This window comes from Apium graveolens, chromosome 9, assembly GCF_009905375.1.
Source record: "Apium graveolens cultivar Ventura chromosome 9, ASM990537v1, whole genome shotgun sequence".
Taxonomy (NCBI): Eukaryota; Viridiplantae; Streptophyta; class Magnoliopsida; order Apiales; family Apiaceae; genus Apium; species Apium graveolens.
The window spans coordinates 141,335,454-141,352,760 of NC_133655.1; the positions used below are offsets into that span (position 1 = coordinate 141,335,454).

The 17,307-nt window shown below is 33.1% G+C and overlaps 2 protein-coding genes across 3 annotated transcripts; one reads left to right on the forward strand and one right to left on the reverse strand.

Annotated features, from left to right (window-relative positions):
• Positions 1-484: 484 nt before the first annotated feature.
• Positions 485-2,568, forward strand: LOC141687177 (PI-PLC X domain-containing protein At5g67130-like). Its single transcript, XM_074492365.1, has 8 exons — positions 485-588; positions 676-798; positions 986-1,123; positions 1,227-1,325; positions 1,437-1,740; positions 1,823-2,046; positions 2,210-2,296; positions 2,397-2,568. Exons 1-8 carry the CDS (start codon positions 499-501, stop codon positions 2,457-2,459), a joined length of 1,128 nt encoding a protein of 375 aa, XP_074348466.1. The 5' UTR covers positions 485-498; the 3' UTR covers positions 2,460-2,568.
• A 2,262-nt stretch (positions 2,569-4,830) lies between these two features.
• Positions 4,831-10,418, reverse strand: LOC141684433 (cysteine desulfurase 1, chloroplastic). 2 transcript variants are annotated; one of them, XM_074489419.1, is made up of 11 exons: positions 10,098-10,233; positions 9,888-10,009; positions 9,586-9,719; positions 9,328-9,487; positions 7,685-7,871; positions 6,948-7,093; positions 6,800-6,872; positions 6,159-6,222; positions 5,813-5,912; positions 5,313-5,471; positions 4,831-5,165 (listed from the first exon to the last, which is right to left on the reverse strand). In XM_074489419.1, exons 2-11 carry the CDS (start codon positions 9,942-9,944, stop codon positions 4,995-4,997), a joined length of 1,251 nt encoding a protein of 416 aa, XP_074345520.1. In that variant the 5' UTR covers positions 9,945-10,009; positions 10,098-10,233; the 3' UTR covers positions 4,831-4,994. The 2 variants fall into 2 exon arrangements, with proteins under 2 accessions (XP_074345520.1, XP_074345519.1); XM_074489418.1 differs by lacking the exon at positions 9,888-10,009 and having other exon boundaries at positions 10,098-10,418.
• Between the last annotated feature and the right edge of the window lie 6,889 nt (positions 10,419-17,307).

A 17,307-nucleotide genomic window follows, 5' to 3' on the forward strand; every position in this document is an offset into this window, starting at 1 on the left:
TAATAATTATAACTATATAGTCAAAGCATATAAAGTTACGTTAATCGATTTATTTCTAAATAAAAACTACAAAAATATTACTATCATGTATTAACTCAAGTGGTTAATGATTTATCCACGATTGTCCCGGTTCGACTTCTACCCATCTCCAAAAAAATTTAGAACATATACCCACTTTTAAGTCTATTATTCATATTTGTAAAGAAAAAAAATTATAGCAAAATATACAAATATAGCAAATATATCTTTGAGAAACAAATCTTGAAATTATTAAAAAAAATGTATCATATAAACCATATATGCATAAACGGATAACTCCTCCTACTTTTAGTTATTTCAGATTATCCTTACTGGTGTTTCGAAAAAGAAAAGATAATCTATAGTGGGTCCTTATAAAATCCAAATTGAATGCATAGAAAATCAGAATATAAATGTGATATTCATTGTTTGTTTCTCCAGTCATTCTAAGATCAATCACATATTTTAGTGCACGTAAAAATGGAATTTCCGAGAGGTCTATGCTTGGTCTTAGTTTCAGTCTTCATCTTGTTTATCTATGCCAGTGCCTGTTCTGATGGCACATGCAAGGTACACTAGCTTTTTTAGCGTGACTTTATGGGTTTGTAATTTGTAACCTTTTTGAGTTTTTTGCATCTGTATATGAAATGAATGTAGCTGCTGGATGAATGTTCAGTCGACGAAGATTGCGAGGCAGGGCTGTATTGCTTCTCTTGTCCTCAAGGTTTTTCGGGGTCTAGATGTGTCAGATCATCTGTTACCAACCAATTTTCACTCCTGGTATGAAATTTTATGTCCTTCTCTTCATCTCCTTCGGTTAAATTTATTGAGGTTTCTAATTTTGATGTGAATTTTCGATACGATGACAAGAAGAAGGCCCGGGTCTTGGCAGAGAGATATGAGCGTGTGAGTATTTAATTTTCTGCTATTAAGGTTAACAGCTATTTTAACACTTTTTATTTAATAGAACAATACGCTGCCATTCAACAAATATGCGTTCTTGACAACCCACAATTCTTATGCAATCGACGGAGAGCCACTTCATACTCCATTTCCGAGGTTATGTCCTAAAAATCAAGAAGATAATGTCACCATGCAGCTAAATGTATGCCTCTTAGCCTCTCGTATTCTTCAGCATTCGTAAATTTTGTATGTTTCCTTGTAAATTTTCTTCTACTGAGTTCAAATAACTATTTCTTACTTTGCAGAATGGAGTTCGAGCTCTAATGCTTGACACATATGATTTTGAAGAAGATATCTGGTTGTGCCATTCTTTTGAAGGAAAGTGCCATGATTATACAGCATTTGTAAGCAAAAGTTTTCCTATCATCACATTTGGTATTATAGTCATATTACATTCCGGAAATGATTATGGAATTGATTGGTTTACTAAAACATGAATTAAAAACATGTACTAGGAACCAGCTATGGACACTTTGATCGAAATTGAAGCGTTCTTATCAGCAAATCCATCTGAAATTGTGACACTGATCCTAGAAGACTACGTTCACACCCCCAACGGATTAACAAAATTATTCACAGATGCAGGGCTAATGAAGTATTGGTTCCCTGTGACAAGTATGCCACAGAACGGCCAGGACTGGCCGCTAGTTAGTGACATGGTAACTAAGAATCAAAGGCTGCTAGTTTTTACGTCGATTGAATCCAAACAAGCAGACGAGGGCATTGCATATCAATGGAATTTCATGGTGGAAAATCAATGTAGTTGCCCAGTTTCTGCTTGCATTTGATTTATACTTTGATATATATACAGTGCTTATACTAATATTGAGTATGATTTCAGATGGAGATGGTGGAATGGAAGCTGGAAATTGTTTTAACAGAGGGGAGTCATCACTACTTAATGACACGAGTAAATCTTTAGTTTTGGTAAATTATTTTCCAACTGTTCCAATCAAGTTATTGGCCTGTGGAGAGAACTCAGAAGACCTCAATGACATGCTTTACACTTGCTATGCCGCGGCTGGAAATCGATGGGCTAATTTCGTTGCTGTTGATTTTTACAAGGTACACTTTCGGCCCTGATTCTGTTCACTCCTAAACCGAATTATAACTGAGTAGCATTGATCTGTCTTTTACGATACTTGAAGACAAACCTCAGTTTGTGATTATGAAAATTGTGATCCTGCAAGCAAACGATTTAACACATAACTTCTGTTAATATAAACAGAGGAGTGAAGGAGGAGGGACATTCCAAGCTGTAGACACGCTGAATGGGGAGCTGTTATGTGGTTGCAATGATGTACATTCCTGTGGAGTAAGTGATTCATAAGCCATAACAGACACACCGACTCTTGACATGATTAATCAAAGAACTTAACTAACACATTAAGGGTCATTTGATGTTTTTTCTGCAGAAAGGAGCTACAGGTTGTACTCCAAGTCCGAGTCCCAGTTCAAGAACTCAAGGGAAAAAATGACAGTTTTTAGAGGAGAAGCCTCAGTGATAGATATGTAACATTCTGTTGTATGTTTCAAGGTCATTTTAACACATTTTACACAATAATTCAATTCACATGTCTTTCATAAGTTCTGTTACCATGCCATCATTTCATACTAAAACATCCTGTATTTTTTCTTTTTAATTAAGTAAAACATACTATGGTTGAGGGTAAACTTTGGCATACAAACCGATATGCCTGTTTTTGTTGGAGAGTATCCAGACTCTAGAACTACGTAACAATTGTTCTTACAATTAAAGTAAGAGCTGAAATTCAATTCTGGTATTAGGTTAAAATTGGGAATATTTCATCAGATAATCAAATGATTATTTTTAATAAACTCACAAATTGTAGCTTTTAGAAACAAATTTAGTTTTCATTGATATTGTAAAATTAATTTTGTACAAAAAGTAGTCTTTAATCTCATGCCCTTTAAAAAGAAGGAACTAGTCTTGAACACAAAGTATATTTTTTAAACTTAACAATCTTTGTTTAAGGGTAATGTTCTATGCTACATTATTAAAATGACAATATTAAAAATTTAACAACTTAATTTTCGATCAATTATCCGATTAAATAAATAAACAATAATATAATAAATAATAGAAATATTACCAAATATATATATTTTTTAATTTTTTTTACAAATTTACTATCTTCTTAAAATATTTACAGAAATATAATTTACAACAAACACAATCAAACATACAAATTTTCACATTTTGAAATGCTATAACAATCACATAACACAAAACCTTAAATTCAACAACAATACATATACATCTAACTAAACATAAATTATTTAATCTAGTAATAATTAAAAAATAGAGGAACAAAACAATCTCGTTGGGAGGAGTATCCTCGAATATGTAGTGGCGGCAGAATCTGATGACAACATTATCGGCCGTATAGATTCAAAAAGGATACGAAAGTCAATTGTACAGAGGACTCATTTGAATTGTGAGATATAATTATACATATATAAACACAAAAGGGCTCAATTTTTCAAACTCTAAATTGATTGCAAAATCGTATTTTTTAAAAAAAAAAATTAAATTTTTACAAAAATAATTAAATTAAATCGAACTTTTAAAAAAAACTCTAAATTATATCTAAGCAACCGATTATCTTTTCTCACCGACAAAATTAACTTTCATATTTTTTCAAAGTAAAACCTCTAGAAAATATTAATTACACCCACGTCAATTATAATTATTAATACATAAAACTAGTGTATAAGAAAAATGATCATACAATATGTCTAAAATGTAAGAAATATATTGTTAACATTAATTTATATATTTTGTTATTTTTATGTTATGATGCTATGTTTGAGCTTTTTAATCTAACAAAAATATGTGCCTTACATAACTCCATGAAATAATGTAACAGGCAGATGACTGCAATGATAGAATCTGCAATGATAGAATTTATAAGTTTTAAATTGGCAAAGTTTTGGATGATTAATCAGAGCAGTTACAAAAACTGTTACCAGGATAAGTTGCTCCTAAATGATTTAAAAGCACTCCAATCACAGTCAAGGTTCATGCTTGTAGCTTTGTTGTCAATGTTATGCTACTGGAATTCACTTGTTGCCGCAAAAATAGTCATCTTAATGAAGCTATTAGTTTATCTTCAAATAAAAGTAGAAGATTCTTTTGAATTAAAATGAATCAAACATCATGTTTTTTTGCAGGAAATTGGTTCGAATCAAATAACCAATTTCGACATCAGACATATGTTAACTCTATTCCCTATTCAAACTAAAAAACAAAAAAAAAATTATAATAATGATAGTGTATCAGTATCTAAAATTATACTGTAATATATAACGTACTAACAAAAAATCTTTAATTTATCATCCCTGTCCGGACTGATGAATTTTATGGACGCTGGACCCGAATTATGATTATTTAAGGAGGCGTTTGGATGCACTATAAGAATGAGAATGAAGAGCATGGAAATGAAGGTTAATGAAAATGAAATGGAAATCAAGGGTTAGTGAATTTGATTTACCCATCAAGAGTCCCCATTATGAAAGAATGGAGTTCCCAATCCCCACCACTAAATTAGTAATCCAAACACTATTATTTAGGTTTAAATTTCCGATTCCCGTTAACCGGACACATTAACCATTAACCGGATACCCCTAAAATGTTAGACCAACTTCAAGTATGGTTTATTATCTTTAAAATAGTACAATACCTATATTGGCTGATATTTTATTTGAGTTTGATTGTTTTCCCGTACCATATGTAAAATGAATGTGTTACGTTTTCCGGTTGAAGGTTTAACATAAAACTGAATATAATACTTTCTTCATCACTGAGAAGAGCTTTATTTCTGTGTGTGTATCTAATAAAAAGAACTAGAAAAGGAAAAAAAAGTATACAGAACTGCTCAACATACATCTCAATATTTAAAATGCAGCATTTAGAGAATGTTATACATCTGGTTTAGGATCTAGTTAAACAGGCTGTACAACATCTCAAGTAAAGGTGGTCTGGTCTGCCTTTATTTGAATGAACTGAAGAAGCTGATTGTGTCTTTGAGCGCATTAATGAAGTCATCAACATCCTGTTTTGTGTTATAGAAGTATAAACTAGCACGTGCACTTGCATTAATGCCCAAGAAACGATGTAGAGGCTGAGCACAGTGGTGACCTGATCTTATAGCGACTCCATGCTGGAAAACACATTTAACATATATTAGCAATTACGATACCCTTCATATTCTACTACTAACTATTATAAGTTGCATAAACAGTAATATAAGGAAAAAGAACATGCATAAATAGATCATCACAGTACAATCCTACAATTTATTTCAGACCTGTTGGTCAAGGAAAGTCGCAATATCAGTTGGATGCATATCTTCCACATTGAAACAACAAAGAGCAGCCCGAGTAACAGTTTCTGAAGGTGCAGGACCATAGATTCTCACATTTGGCATCTCTTGAAGACTTCCGTAGAGATAGTTAGCCAGCTCTACCTACAAGGACAAACAAATATTATACGCAAAGCTTGCATTAGGCTGGTTAACTATTTTTACTGAAAGCTTGTTTGATTTCATTAGCCAGCTTTGCGCCTCATGCTTATTTTTACCAAGCCACACAGACAAGCAGAGAGTTCTAGACATACATGATAGGTTGCTAGTTCTAATGGTTTTAAAAGATAGGGACTGCTAGTAAAAAAAACTAAAAATTAGGCCAAGTCTTGGCAGAATACACAATATCTACCCCGACACCTATCTATAATCGAAGGCGCCAAAAATATAAGCAAAATTTACCAGCATATATAGTGAATTACAAAGAACAACATTACAAAACATACCTCATAATCATGAATCTTTTGCATGCCAATACCCGAGAGATAATCAATTGCTGCTCCCAACCCAACAGCTTCACCAATTGCTGGGGTTCCAGCCTCAAATCTGGTAACATAAAATATAAAAAAACACTAGAATAATTCATGGGGCCTCCAATCTCCATAGGTAATATCTATAGATGACTACAGAACATAAAATTAAGTATATTTTAAGAAATGGCAATTTGGTCAACTAATACATACTACTGACGAGAATATTTCCATGGGCCTCCAATCTCCATAGGTAATATATAATATAGGTACACCAACAAGTAAAAAATATTTATGCCAAGAGGTACAAAAGACAACTAACCTGGATGGAGGTTCAGCATAGGTGGAATGATCTAAAAATACATCAGCTATCATTTCACCACCACCTTTTATTCAAAATAACATAGCAAAGGTGTTAATATGCTTGTACAAGGAGTCCTTAATTCCATTGTGTTTAGTTGGTGTTTCTTTATTTAAAATTTATAAAGTGAATAAAGTGAAAACATCTAGTTCATATTCAATTAGAAAATCTTATCATGGCATGTAGTTCACATCTAAGCACATAATTAGCAAATGTTATAATGGCATGTAGTTACATCTAAGCATATAAATGATTCCTAATCTTCTCCATTCAACACAACTAATTAATGCCCCAGTCATCTCTAGGACATGAATTTCCTATCTCTTAGACACGAGATGCCTATCCTTTACTCCACTCCATTTACTACTCTAGTTCAAAAGGTTTGATACGTTCTGCATGCCTTCCACCACAAATATCATTTTCCTCATGCTCTATCACCCCTCAGTTCGAGCTCAACTTCTACATTACAACCTTTCATTCCATTCCAACAAAGGAATTAACTGAAAAACGGACACCACAAAATTCTAAACTGGTACAAATGAGTTTACAGAACACACCTTGCTAAATTTTTTAAATAGAGAACTGTTATGAAAGTGTCTCACCTAAAAATGGAGGCATGGAAGCAAGCAGCTCACTTTTACCATATAAGAATCCAATGCCTGTAGGCCCACACATCTGAAGCATGTTTATTTCTTAAATTTAATTACTTTCCCACAACGCTAATATATCAGAATATATTTAAAGACCTACCTTGTGAGAAGAAGCAACAAGAAAATCAGCATTGAGGCTTTGGACATCCACCACCATGTGTGGAACACTTTGACAAGCATCAACCAGAACCTTTGCCCCAACATCATGAGCCCAAAGCACAATCTCCTCGATTGGAAGAACAGAAGCTAAAGAAGAGGAAAATATTCTTGATATATTAATATTAATATAGTGTGTTTACAAGATTGATAGAAAAAAATATTTTAAACTCCAACTAAGAGCAGATAGCAATTCTCTTTACCAGGAATAAAAGCCTGGCCTTACAAATTCATTGACAACGTTCTCATTAGTTATGAAATTCACATTAAAGTTCTCATGACCTATCTAAACTACTTTGGTAATCCAATTTAAGTGGCATCTTTGAGAAATAAAAATAACAAATAAGAAAATGAAACCACTGTTTGCACTCCAAATCTTTCCCATTCCCATACCAGACAATGGGACACAACACTTTTTCCATGTCTGATCCTATAAATGAAATGCGGATCATTTTAACCGACTGAAAGACCACGGACCAATTCAACTTGCAACGCAAAAAGAAAAACATGAGAAGAAAGAACCACGTAGAAACGAGAACAAAGGAGGAGAAGACGCCACATTTGCAAAGTCCTCTACGAAATCATGCTTGATTCAAGTTTTATTATAGAGGTACTATGTGCAATGGTCCTTGCACCATTAAACATACAAATTGCAGTTCAAGACACACTTTACCCACTTACCAAGCACGTTTGAGACATGGTGAAGGGCTACAAGTTTTGTGTTTTTCGATAACAATTCCCTTAATGCCTCCACATCTGGTACTTCATTGTCAGTAAGACTCACAAACTTTAGTATGGCACCAGTCTTTTGGGCCACAATCTGCCATGGAACAATGTTACTATGGTGTTCAGCAATTGTAAGCACAACCTGCAATAAAAATAAAATTTTCAGTTATATATATATATTATATATATAAGGTAGTTATCACTTTACAAAAACCATATAAGAAATTAAAAAATATATCTGCCACCGTCACAGAGGAATACAAGTAGAGACATAAGCAAATTTTGGAGTTATAAGTAAATCAAACTTACTAGAATAATAAGCAAGATGGTTTACTTAAGTGATCTTATACAGGAGCAAAGCAAAAAGGGTCTGTCTCTTGTCTTTACTGAAAGAATAACTATTTTTTATTTTCCTACCAAATAGCTAAGATGGTAAAGAACGGGCATATAGTGTACACAGATTCCAACTAATTATCATTAATGGAAAAATTGTTGGGCATCACATGCCTTTTAATCTAGCTTGTAAGCTAGCACTTCTTTTAGATGTATCTAGGCTAAACATCACATATCATTTTTAGTAGAACATTTTAAATACAATATTTCTAAAAAAAACAAAAAGATAAATTAAGCAGTCTTCTTTTGTAGAAGAGAGTTGCAAGTCCTGAACAATAGGCAAACTAATAGGAGAACCAAATATGCTTACAAATAATAACAAAGTAATAAAGAAAACCAACAAACAAGAATGACATATAGGAATTCTGATGTCACTTTACTGTTGAACATTAGTAACATCTCCTCTGCTATTTTGGAGATGATTAGTAGACTTTCCCTTGATGCTACTCCCTCCTATAGTTCTATGTCATTAACATAGTATGTCCCCCAAAGTGTTGAAACATACACTACTTCTAAACAGACCAAAGAGCCAAACTACCAGTGGGCACTAAATTATAAGAATTATGTTTGCAGACTCTGGACCCGTGTACAATATAAACTAGTTCTGAAATTGGGGTGTGCGACTAAACAACCAAAAATTTGTAATTGTCTTTATAAACAGTGGAATTGTTCCCTTTAAGCATAAGCCAACGAAATGGCTGATAAGAAAATATGTGGTATTGCTACTGAAAATGCAAGAAAAAAAGTGAGAATAGATGTAAATTGTGAGGTCCACAAGAGATTTAAACAACAAAAGATTGTAAATTATTACACATCATTGAGAAGGTGAAAAATTGTTCCATCCTATGACGCTAGCTGGCTAGAAAATAGACATAAACTTCTCTTGATGTGAAATTTGCACTAGACCTCTACTCAATGATATGCTACTAAACAATATAAAACACTACAGGAAACAATGCAAAGTGCCAACTGGTTTCCAAAATCTGATCATCCCATGTCATTTGCACAAAAAACATTTTCAAAAAAATTAAGACTAGTAGTCGTCACACAAAACAAATGCTAGTGAACATCCAGTAAGACTTCGTTTTCTTAAAAAACAAACAAATGAACAAAGCAAATCGATAATCTTATGATTAATAACAAAAGAGTTTTAGCACAATACTTTGAGCATGAAGCGATGAACCAAGTGTAGTCCGAAAAAGTACCTCGTCGCCTGGCTTGAGATTTAGAAGTCCCCAAGAGTATGCTACAAGGTTGATAGCCTCAGTAGCATTTCTTGTAAAAATAATCTCTCTAGAATCAGAAGCATTAATAAAGGTAGCAACCTTTTTCCTTGCTAATTCATAAGCATCAGTTGCCTTTGCACTACATTAGGAGTGACAACAGACAAAGTTAAAACACTGAGTAACGGTAATAATGAGGATGAGTAAAAAAAATAAAGTAATTGTGAAAAAACTGATGACCTGAGGAAATGAACACCGCGGTGTACATTAGAATTGTAAGCTTCGTAATAGTTGTGTAAAGCATTCAAAACAGCAGTTGGTTTCTGAGAAGTTGCAGCATTATCAAGGTAGACAAGCTTGGATCCATTTATTTCCTGTGAAGCAGCTCAAAACGGTGTATAATTAGCATCCATTTCAATTATAGTGGTTGAGTTGTTGGGAGTACTAACAATGGCATAAATTATATTGGAATACTAAAGTGCTCCCAAAAAATATGGCAGCAGACATATGTTAGGGTCAGGAACATTGCAAAACATACTTACCTGAACAGGCAGGTCCTCTAGAACATTTTGGTTAATTTTTATTTGTGAAATTAACATTTGCCTAACATTCCCCCTATTAGCTGAGAGACAAAGGCTTTCTAATATGATTACAAGTGGTACATCTGTAATTTCACAACTTGATTAAAAAAAATTAATAGGTATAGTTTATGGAAAAGGAATGAAATAAGGATACTATTAGGGGAGAAATACCTGGTGTAAAATAGGGAAATCGGGGCGGGTAGCGTGGCCAAGAGAAGGGGGAGGTTGGGAATTAGGGGGAGGGAATTGTGTTTCCGGGGTGGAAAGAGAAGCAGAAGCAGTAGCAAATAAAGTTCTGACTTGGGGGAGATTTAACAAACTAATTGTTGAAGGCCTTGCCCCTGGGCTTGTAATGAAAGATAAAGAAGAAGAACAACAAGGTGTCTTGCTAAATGCTCCGGTTATTGAACTCATCATCAACCGCCCCGAGAATCAACCCCCTCTCTGCTTAGCATAGCACACCCTTACACATATCCTGCTCTACACTTTTACTCTTTATTTATCTATTTAAATCCAGGTACACTTTCAAATTCAGAATTTCAATTTTATTCTCAATATCTTGTTCAGAATATTTTTAAAAAAAATCAGATTATTTCTGCAAATTTTTAAATTTTAGAATAATTATTATATTTAAATATAATAAAAAAATTTAATAATTGAAATTTAAAAAAATAATAATTTTAAATTTGATTCCACTGTGAAATAATTTTGGATAAGTGTGATTTTATTATAATTCTACTACATAACCACTTCAAACTATTTAATCAAATTTCAATGATTTTTTAAATAAAAAATTGTACAACTTCGTTTTTAATTGGGTAAAAAAAATTTGTAACTATATATAATGAAAAATGAAGTAAATCATGTATTTATATTTTCTAAAAAGTTTCTCGGAAAAAAAAAACCCATTTAAAAACTTTCGAGAAAAATTTCTTCGAAAAATTTCTGATCGGCAAATTCTCTCGATATATGGATTCTCGGGAACAAAAATCTTGAAAAATCTTCCTAAAAAAACATTTTCAAAAAAGAATATCCGGGAAAAATTTATTCAAAAAATATTCATTTAAGAACATAATGTGCCTGTTTTAAAATTTTTAAAATAAGTAACTTATGAATTAAAATAAATAATTGACTTATAAGTGATAAATGAATAAATACTAATAAGCTATATACAAGTATTTTGATAATTTTACTGATAAGTCGGAATTATTCTACTTAAATGGATTAGAATAAATAAAATTTAAATATAATTATCTTAATTCATGAATTTTAAATTAAAAAAACATTTAAAAACATATATTTTCAAATTATAATTAAAACTATAATTAATAAATGTTAGTCCCAAAATAGGGGTTAATAAGCTAGAACGAAGATTAAGGCTCCGTTTGGTATTGCTGTTGCAGACAGCTACAGCAGCTTTTTCAGAAAGGTGTTTGGTAAATTCTAAAAGATGCTGTCTGGAAAAGCGCTTTTGGTCTAAAAGCGCTTTTGGTCTAAAAGCTGCTGTTAGCAAAAGCATGTCCCCCATGCTTTTGGAAAAAGCTGTTTTCAGCTTTTGCAAGAAGCAGCTATCAGTTTTACCATCAACCTTCTCAAAAATATTATTTTTATATATTATATCTCAAAATATGCATAAAATAAAAAAATTATCAAACAGTCATCTAATTTTACTGACAACACTTTTTCCACCAGTACTTTTTCTCACAGCACAACAGTTTTTAATAACACTCCCAAACGAAGCCTCAATAACTTATAACCTTTTTAAATTTTAGAGCTTGTCATTTTCAGATTTTCTTTGTCGTTTAAAATTTGTTACTTGTAAACAAGTAAGCTAAGTGCGGAAATATAAATCGGTAAAGATATAGAGTGCGAGACAGTCAATTTTATCCTGGTTCGCGGTGGCTGAATGTCACAAATGAAGTCCACTCACCTCTACTCTAGTCACCGAACTCCTCCCTGGACTCGAGATTTTCTATATTATAAAATTACGCCTTTATAACAGGCGGAGAAGTCTTTACAACACTATGTATTTATCTTGAACCTTAACTACCAGCTAATTCCTCAAAATATAATAGCGAAACCTACTAGACAAATTTTGGAACGTAACTCCCAGTTACTTCCTCACAATCGAAGTTGAACCCTTACAAACTTGTCTTGGAGCGTAACTCTTTGCTACCTCCTCAAAACTATACAATCCTTTGCGTAGACTTTGTATCTACACCCGTTGTTGGTCTTGGATTTTAGATCGGGTCTTGGCTCTTTCCTCTTCTTCACAGTGTGTAAACACCCAACTTCCCGTCGGCGTGTCTAAAACTTGGGTCTTAGAGCGAGAATCACCACTTCACTTCGTCTCACGTCAAAAGATATAATACAAGCACTTACGACTTATTAAAATCCATTTAGTAAGAAAAAAGGTTGGATTAGTATACAATAATACTAAACTGAGAGATAATTTAACATCTTAAATAATATGCAAAGTATAAAACATAACGGGAGCATTTTAAATATAAGAACTACTAAGATATTAAATATAATGTTGAATATAATTCAAGGCCAAATATTAATTACTTAAATAAAATTCAACTATATCTTATTTGTTATTAAAAAGCTTTGTGAGAAATATAACAATAAGTTATAATGGCTTTTAACAAACTAAGATAAATCACTTAATATCAATGAGGAGATTTTATATCGTATAATAATTTATACAAATATTCCTTGACTCGGAATTAAGGTTAGTTTCAACTTCAAAAATAATGTAAGTAAATCTCGTGTATCTCTAATTATAATAGATGAGATTTATACGAGTAACCTTGAACTTAGTTTCTGAAGTTAATTTAATTCTTTAACTCAACGAGAAAGCCTTGTTTATATCTCTAAATAATTTAATGAGTGATAAGTGGCATTTTATACCACTTAGAACGTCTTAAAATGGCTTAAATTGGTGTCTTGAAATCAAGTATTTTGTGTATTTGATGCGTTTTTCTAGTGTTTATGCATTTCAGGGTATTAGTTGCATTTCGGAGGAGGAATCATCAAGAATAAGCCTTGGCATGTGTTCACCATTGCGAGAGGAAAAGAACGGGCAGATTACGGCGAAGAAACGGAGCAAACCTGGAATTTTTCCAGTAGGGTCCTGCGCGCCCGCGCAGCAATGCTGAGCGGCCGCGCAGCAGCCTGCGCGCCCGCGCAGGGTCGGGGAAAAAGCTGAATTATTTTAGACTTCTACTTCTGTTTGGCTTCCAACTTCTATGTAATCTGAGTTTTATGGGACTATTATATAAGTAGATTTGAGACGTTTTCATAGAGAATAAGAGGGAGATTATGTTTTAGATTGTGTTTTGCGCAAGAAGCGAAGGAGATAAGGAAGAAGACCGATTTAGCACACCGCAACGAAGGAGGAAGCATATATTCTTGTGATTTTTGTTTCGTTGTAACGTTGGATGCTAGTTTTCTTGCTTTAACTTATTTACTCTTGTGACGTACTCTATTTTAATATAATTAGTTTAGTTATTATTTCCTTGTGTTGTTTATCATGATTTCATATGAACCCATGATGGCGATAAGTTCTATTATGGGCTAATCGTGATAATGGGGTTGCAACGGATTTATTATGGAATTCTTTAGTTAATTGTTTAATACTTTAGTGTGTGATGATTGCATGATATCTAGTATTGGTTGTGCGTATTCGTCTTATGTGCGTCGCGAACATATAAGATAGGGTGTTAATCTCTTGTGAAGCGACGGTGGATCTTGAGATTTAGAACTTGCCATGCTAGCATAGGTTCATGTACGTTGTGCATGATTAGTGGGTAATTCTAACAGTTTTATTTGCCCTATGTAATCAAAAGGAATAACTTGTGCTTAAATCGTTGTGTTGTCAATTTCTGTAGACATATAGGAACTCAACATAATTGATGACTATTCAACTTCTATCTTAATTGTGGATGTTTGGTAGAATGGTATTAGTACAATGAAAGTTGGCTTTTATCATTTTCGTGTTATTCGATTAATGTCATCACTGTCACATGCTAAAGGTAATTACAATGGCTATAGAAGGAAGTAATAATGAAGTTGTGATCTCATGAGTGTTTTATTATTGATAAATTGAAGTGTTAGTTAAGTAGTTAATTAAGTAGTTAATTATAGTTAATATTTAATCAACAATTTTAAGTGTTATTATCTTAACATTGAGAAGTAATCATACATTGGTGAGTGAGTTTAATTAGACAAAAACTTAGTCTGAGTCTCTGAGGGAACGAACTAGAAAATATTCTATATTACTTGCGAACGCGTATACTTGCGTGAATATTAGTGCGTGATTTCGCCCTAACAATGAGATTTATACAAGTTGCGTTCAACTCAGATTTGAAGTCCTAACAAACTTACTAATATTTAACGAGAGATATTTTGCTTATACCTCTTATAATTATAACGAGACTTAAACAAAAATTCGTAAACTCAAAATTTAGTTAGTTTAAGTCTCTTTTTATTTCAAACAAGAAGGTATTTGTTTATGTCGTATTATATTGACTTATACAAATTTTACTTCAACACGGAAAAAAAACGGACTAGCTTGCAAATATTCTACAAGGAAGCGTTTTGCTTATATCTCTTTTAAATATAACGAGATTTATATAAATAGTTTCTTACTCGGAATAAGAGCTAGTCTTTTAGTTACTTTTTATTTGAGACGAATAATTTTATTGTTTATTTTTTTACTTTTGACTTATATAAATCAATTTCGACACGGAAACAAAATGAACCTTTTAATAATGTTATTCCCTAACAATACAACAAGAATTACAGAAGGGGGGGTTGAATGTAATTCTGGCATCTTTTTGAGATTCTAAAAATATTCTAACTTTATATATATATAGCAGTGTTTGATTGGCAGTAAGGCGGAATAAAAGAGCAATAGAAATCAAAACACTAAGTAATAAAACACAAGGTTTAAAACTTTCTGGTGGATTTGAAAGTATCCACCAAAGATATATATATATATATATATATCAGATTGAGAACTCTGTGAAGTTTTGAATAGCTCACAGCTGTTTTACAAGTAGAACAAACAAAACTACAGAGAAATTCTTACAGAATACAGCTTGATATGTTTCTCTGAAAATAAGCTTGCTTAGTTAATTATTTTACTTGCTACACTTGGTATATATATCACCAAGTTACATGACAGTAAGACAAGATAATAAAACAAAACATATCCAGTCTAACTCCATACTGCTTCACTACTCTATTCCAGCATCTTTGAAAATCTTCACATTTGCATTGAAATGGTAATGCTTTTTTATCCTCAAAATCCTACTTAACAGGCTGCCACATTCCTTTTGCAAACACCAGACGCATGTGACTGTGTTGTCACTATCAACAGCTATTTTGAGTTTGATCATCCGTCGGGACTATATTGGTCATCCGTCGGGAGTCTTGTTGATTATCCGTTGAGAGTCTTGTAGATCATCCGTTGGGAGTCTATCTGTCACTTGACTCTATTTCACTTATACAGAATTACAAGACATCTCATATTTACAATTAGCCAACCTATTCTGCATATCTATTTAGAAGTCAGCATGGCTTGGAGAATCCTACAGAGTCTACTAGGCTAAAACAGGTTGTTTACAGAAATGTACTGTTGTACTTATTTGTTACATAAGCTGCACTCTCGATGAATCTCAAATTATCATCCTTCGGGACTATAAAGTTCATCCGTTGGGACTGTAATTGAACATCTGTCGAGAGCTATAAAATTCACTAAGTTAAATCTATTAAGGTGTTTTGTTTAACTTATCATCAAGTTCACAACATATTCCTAATAATCTCCCCCAATTTATGTCTACTGGAATTGTAGCCATAAATTAAGAGAAACTTGATGCTTACAAAACCCCTAAATGTACAGATTGAGATATAGTAGATAAAACTGATAAGTGCTACAAAATTTATTGAAAATTGAACAAAGTAAGAGTGTACAAAGAGTTCTCACAATTATTATCAAGGTGTTCCTCTAGACTGAGCATATAATTCTATTTCCTTGATTATCTGGATTTCTTCCCAAGCTTCCTGTCATTTTCTTCTATTTGATTCCAGAGTTGTCTGTGGAATTCAAGTTCATCATCTTCAGATAGATCCAGCTTTTCTTGCATTTCCAATAGAGTCTCATTGCTAGAGATACTCAATTGGTCATCCAGTCTGAAGAATCTCATAACTCCCTTATCATCCATGAATTCCATTAGCCAAAAAGGCCTCAAATGCACTCTACTTCCTGTGAAGGGAATTGTTAGAGTTCTAGGATTCTTGGCTTTATCACTCCTTAGATCTTCTATCTTCTTTAGGACCAATTTCCTTGCAGTTACATTGAAACCAAAGTTTTTCTTGAAGGATGAGAAGATAATAATCAATACAGAATAACTTTCCTAAAGAATCCTGTGAAATGGCCATGTGATTTCTCTCCCTCCCTTGTACTTAAACACCAGTCTTTCAGGAAGATGTCTGTGAGCATCAATCCCTCTTACTTCTTCCAATTCATCCAAGTAGAGGTTTATATATGAAAACTCCTTGATGTCACAGATATATAAAAGATCTCCCTTGTTGACTGTGGGTTGAGATTTGGTTAGGGTCTTGGTTCTGAGAGTCACATGCTTGACTTTCTTGATTGCTCTAGTCTTGGTTTTCTTTGGCTTGTTGAAGATAAGTAAATTAAACTCAGGAATTGGCAAACTTTCCCAGTCAATTGGCTCATTCTTGGGAATTATAGGTTCACCATGAAAATTCTTTGTTGGATCTACCTTGAATTCCTCATGTACCACTGAGGGCTTGGATGTTTGAGTTGAAGTTGTAGACTGTTTGGGAATGTAGTCTTCCATTAGCTGATCACTGAAGTCTAATTTCCTTTTGAAATGAAGTTTGTATAATATTTTCTTTTCTGTGGAGGTTCATTTTGTATTTGCTGATCCCGAGCTTCAGTAATCACAGGTGGTTTTTCAAAAATCTCAGTTGTAGATTTGAGAGCTTGAAGTTTGGCCAAGATAGCAGCTTGCTTCTTTTTTTGTTTGAGCATCTAAAGCAGCCTGCTTCTTTTCTTGCTTGATCCTTTCTTTTTCTTCCTTCTTAGCTTCTACAAACTGAGGGTGTCCAACCACCACACAGATTTCCTTACCATTCTTGTAGATCTTGGCAATTCTCTTCTTTTGTACTGAATCAGATGGATCTTTGTAAAATGCTATACAACTTGCCAACTGCTTCTTTTCATCTGGTTTTGGAGTCTCAAATATGAGATCCAAGGAATTCTTGTCTGATGACTTTGGATAGTTCCTTTTAGGTTTCGAAATCAGATTGGCTTTTGGAGATTTGATGCATGAAGTTTGGCCTTTTC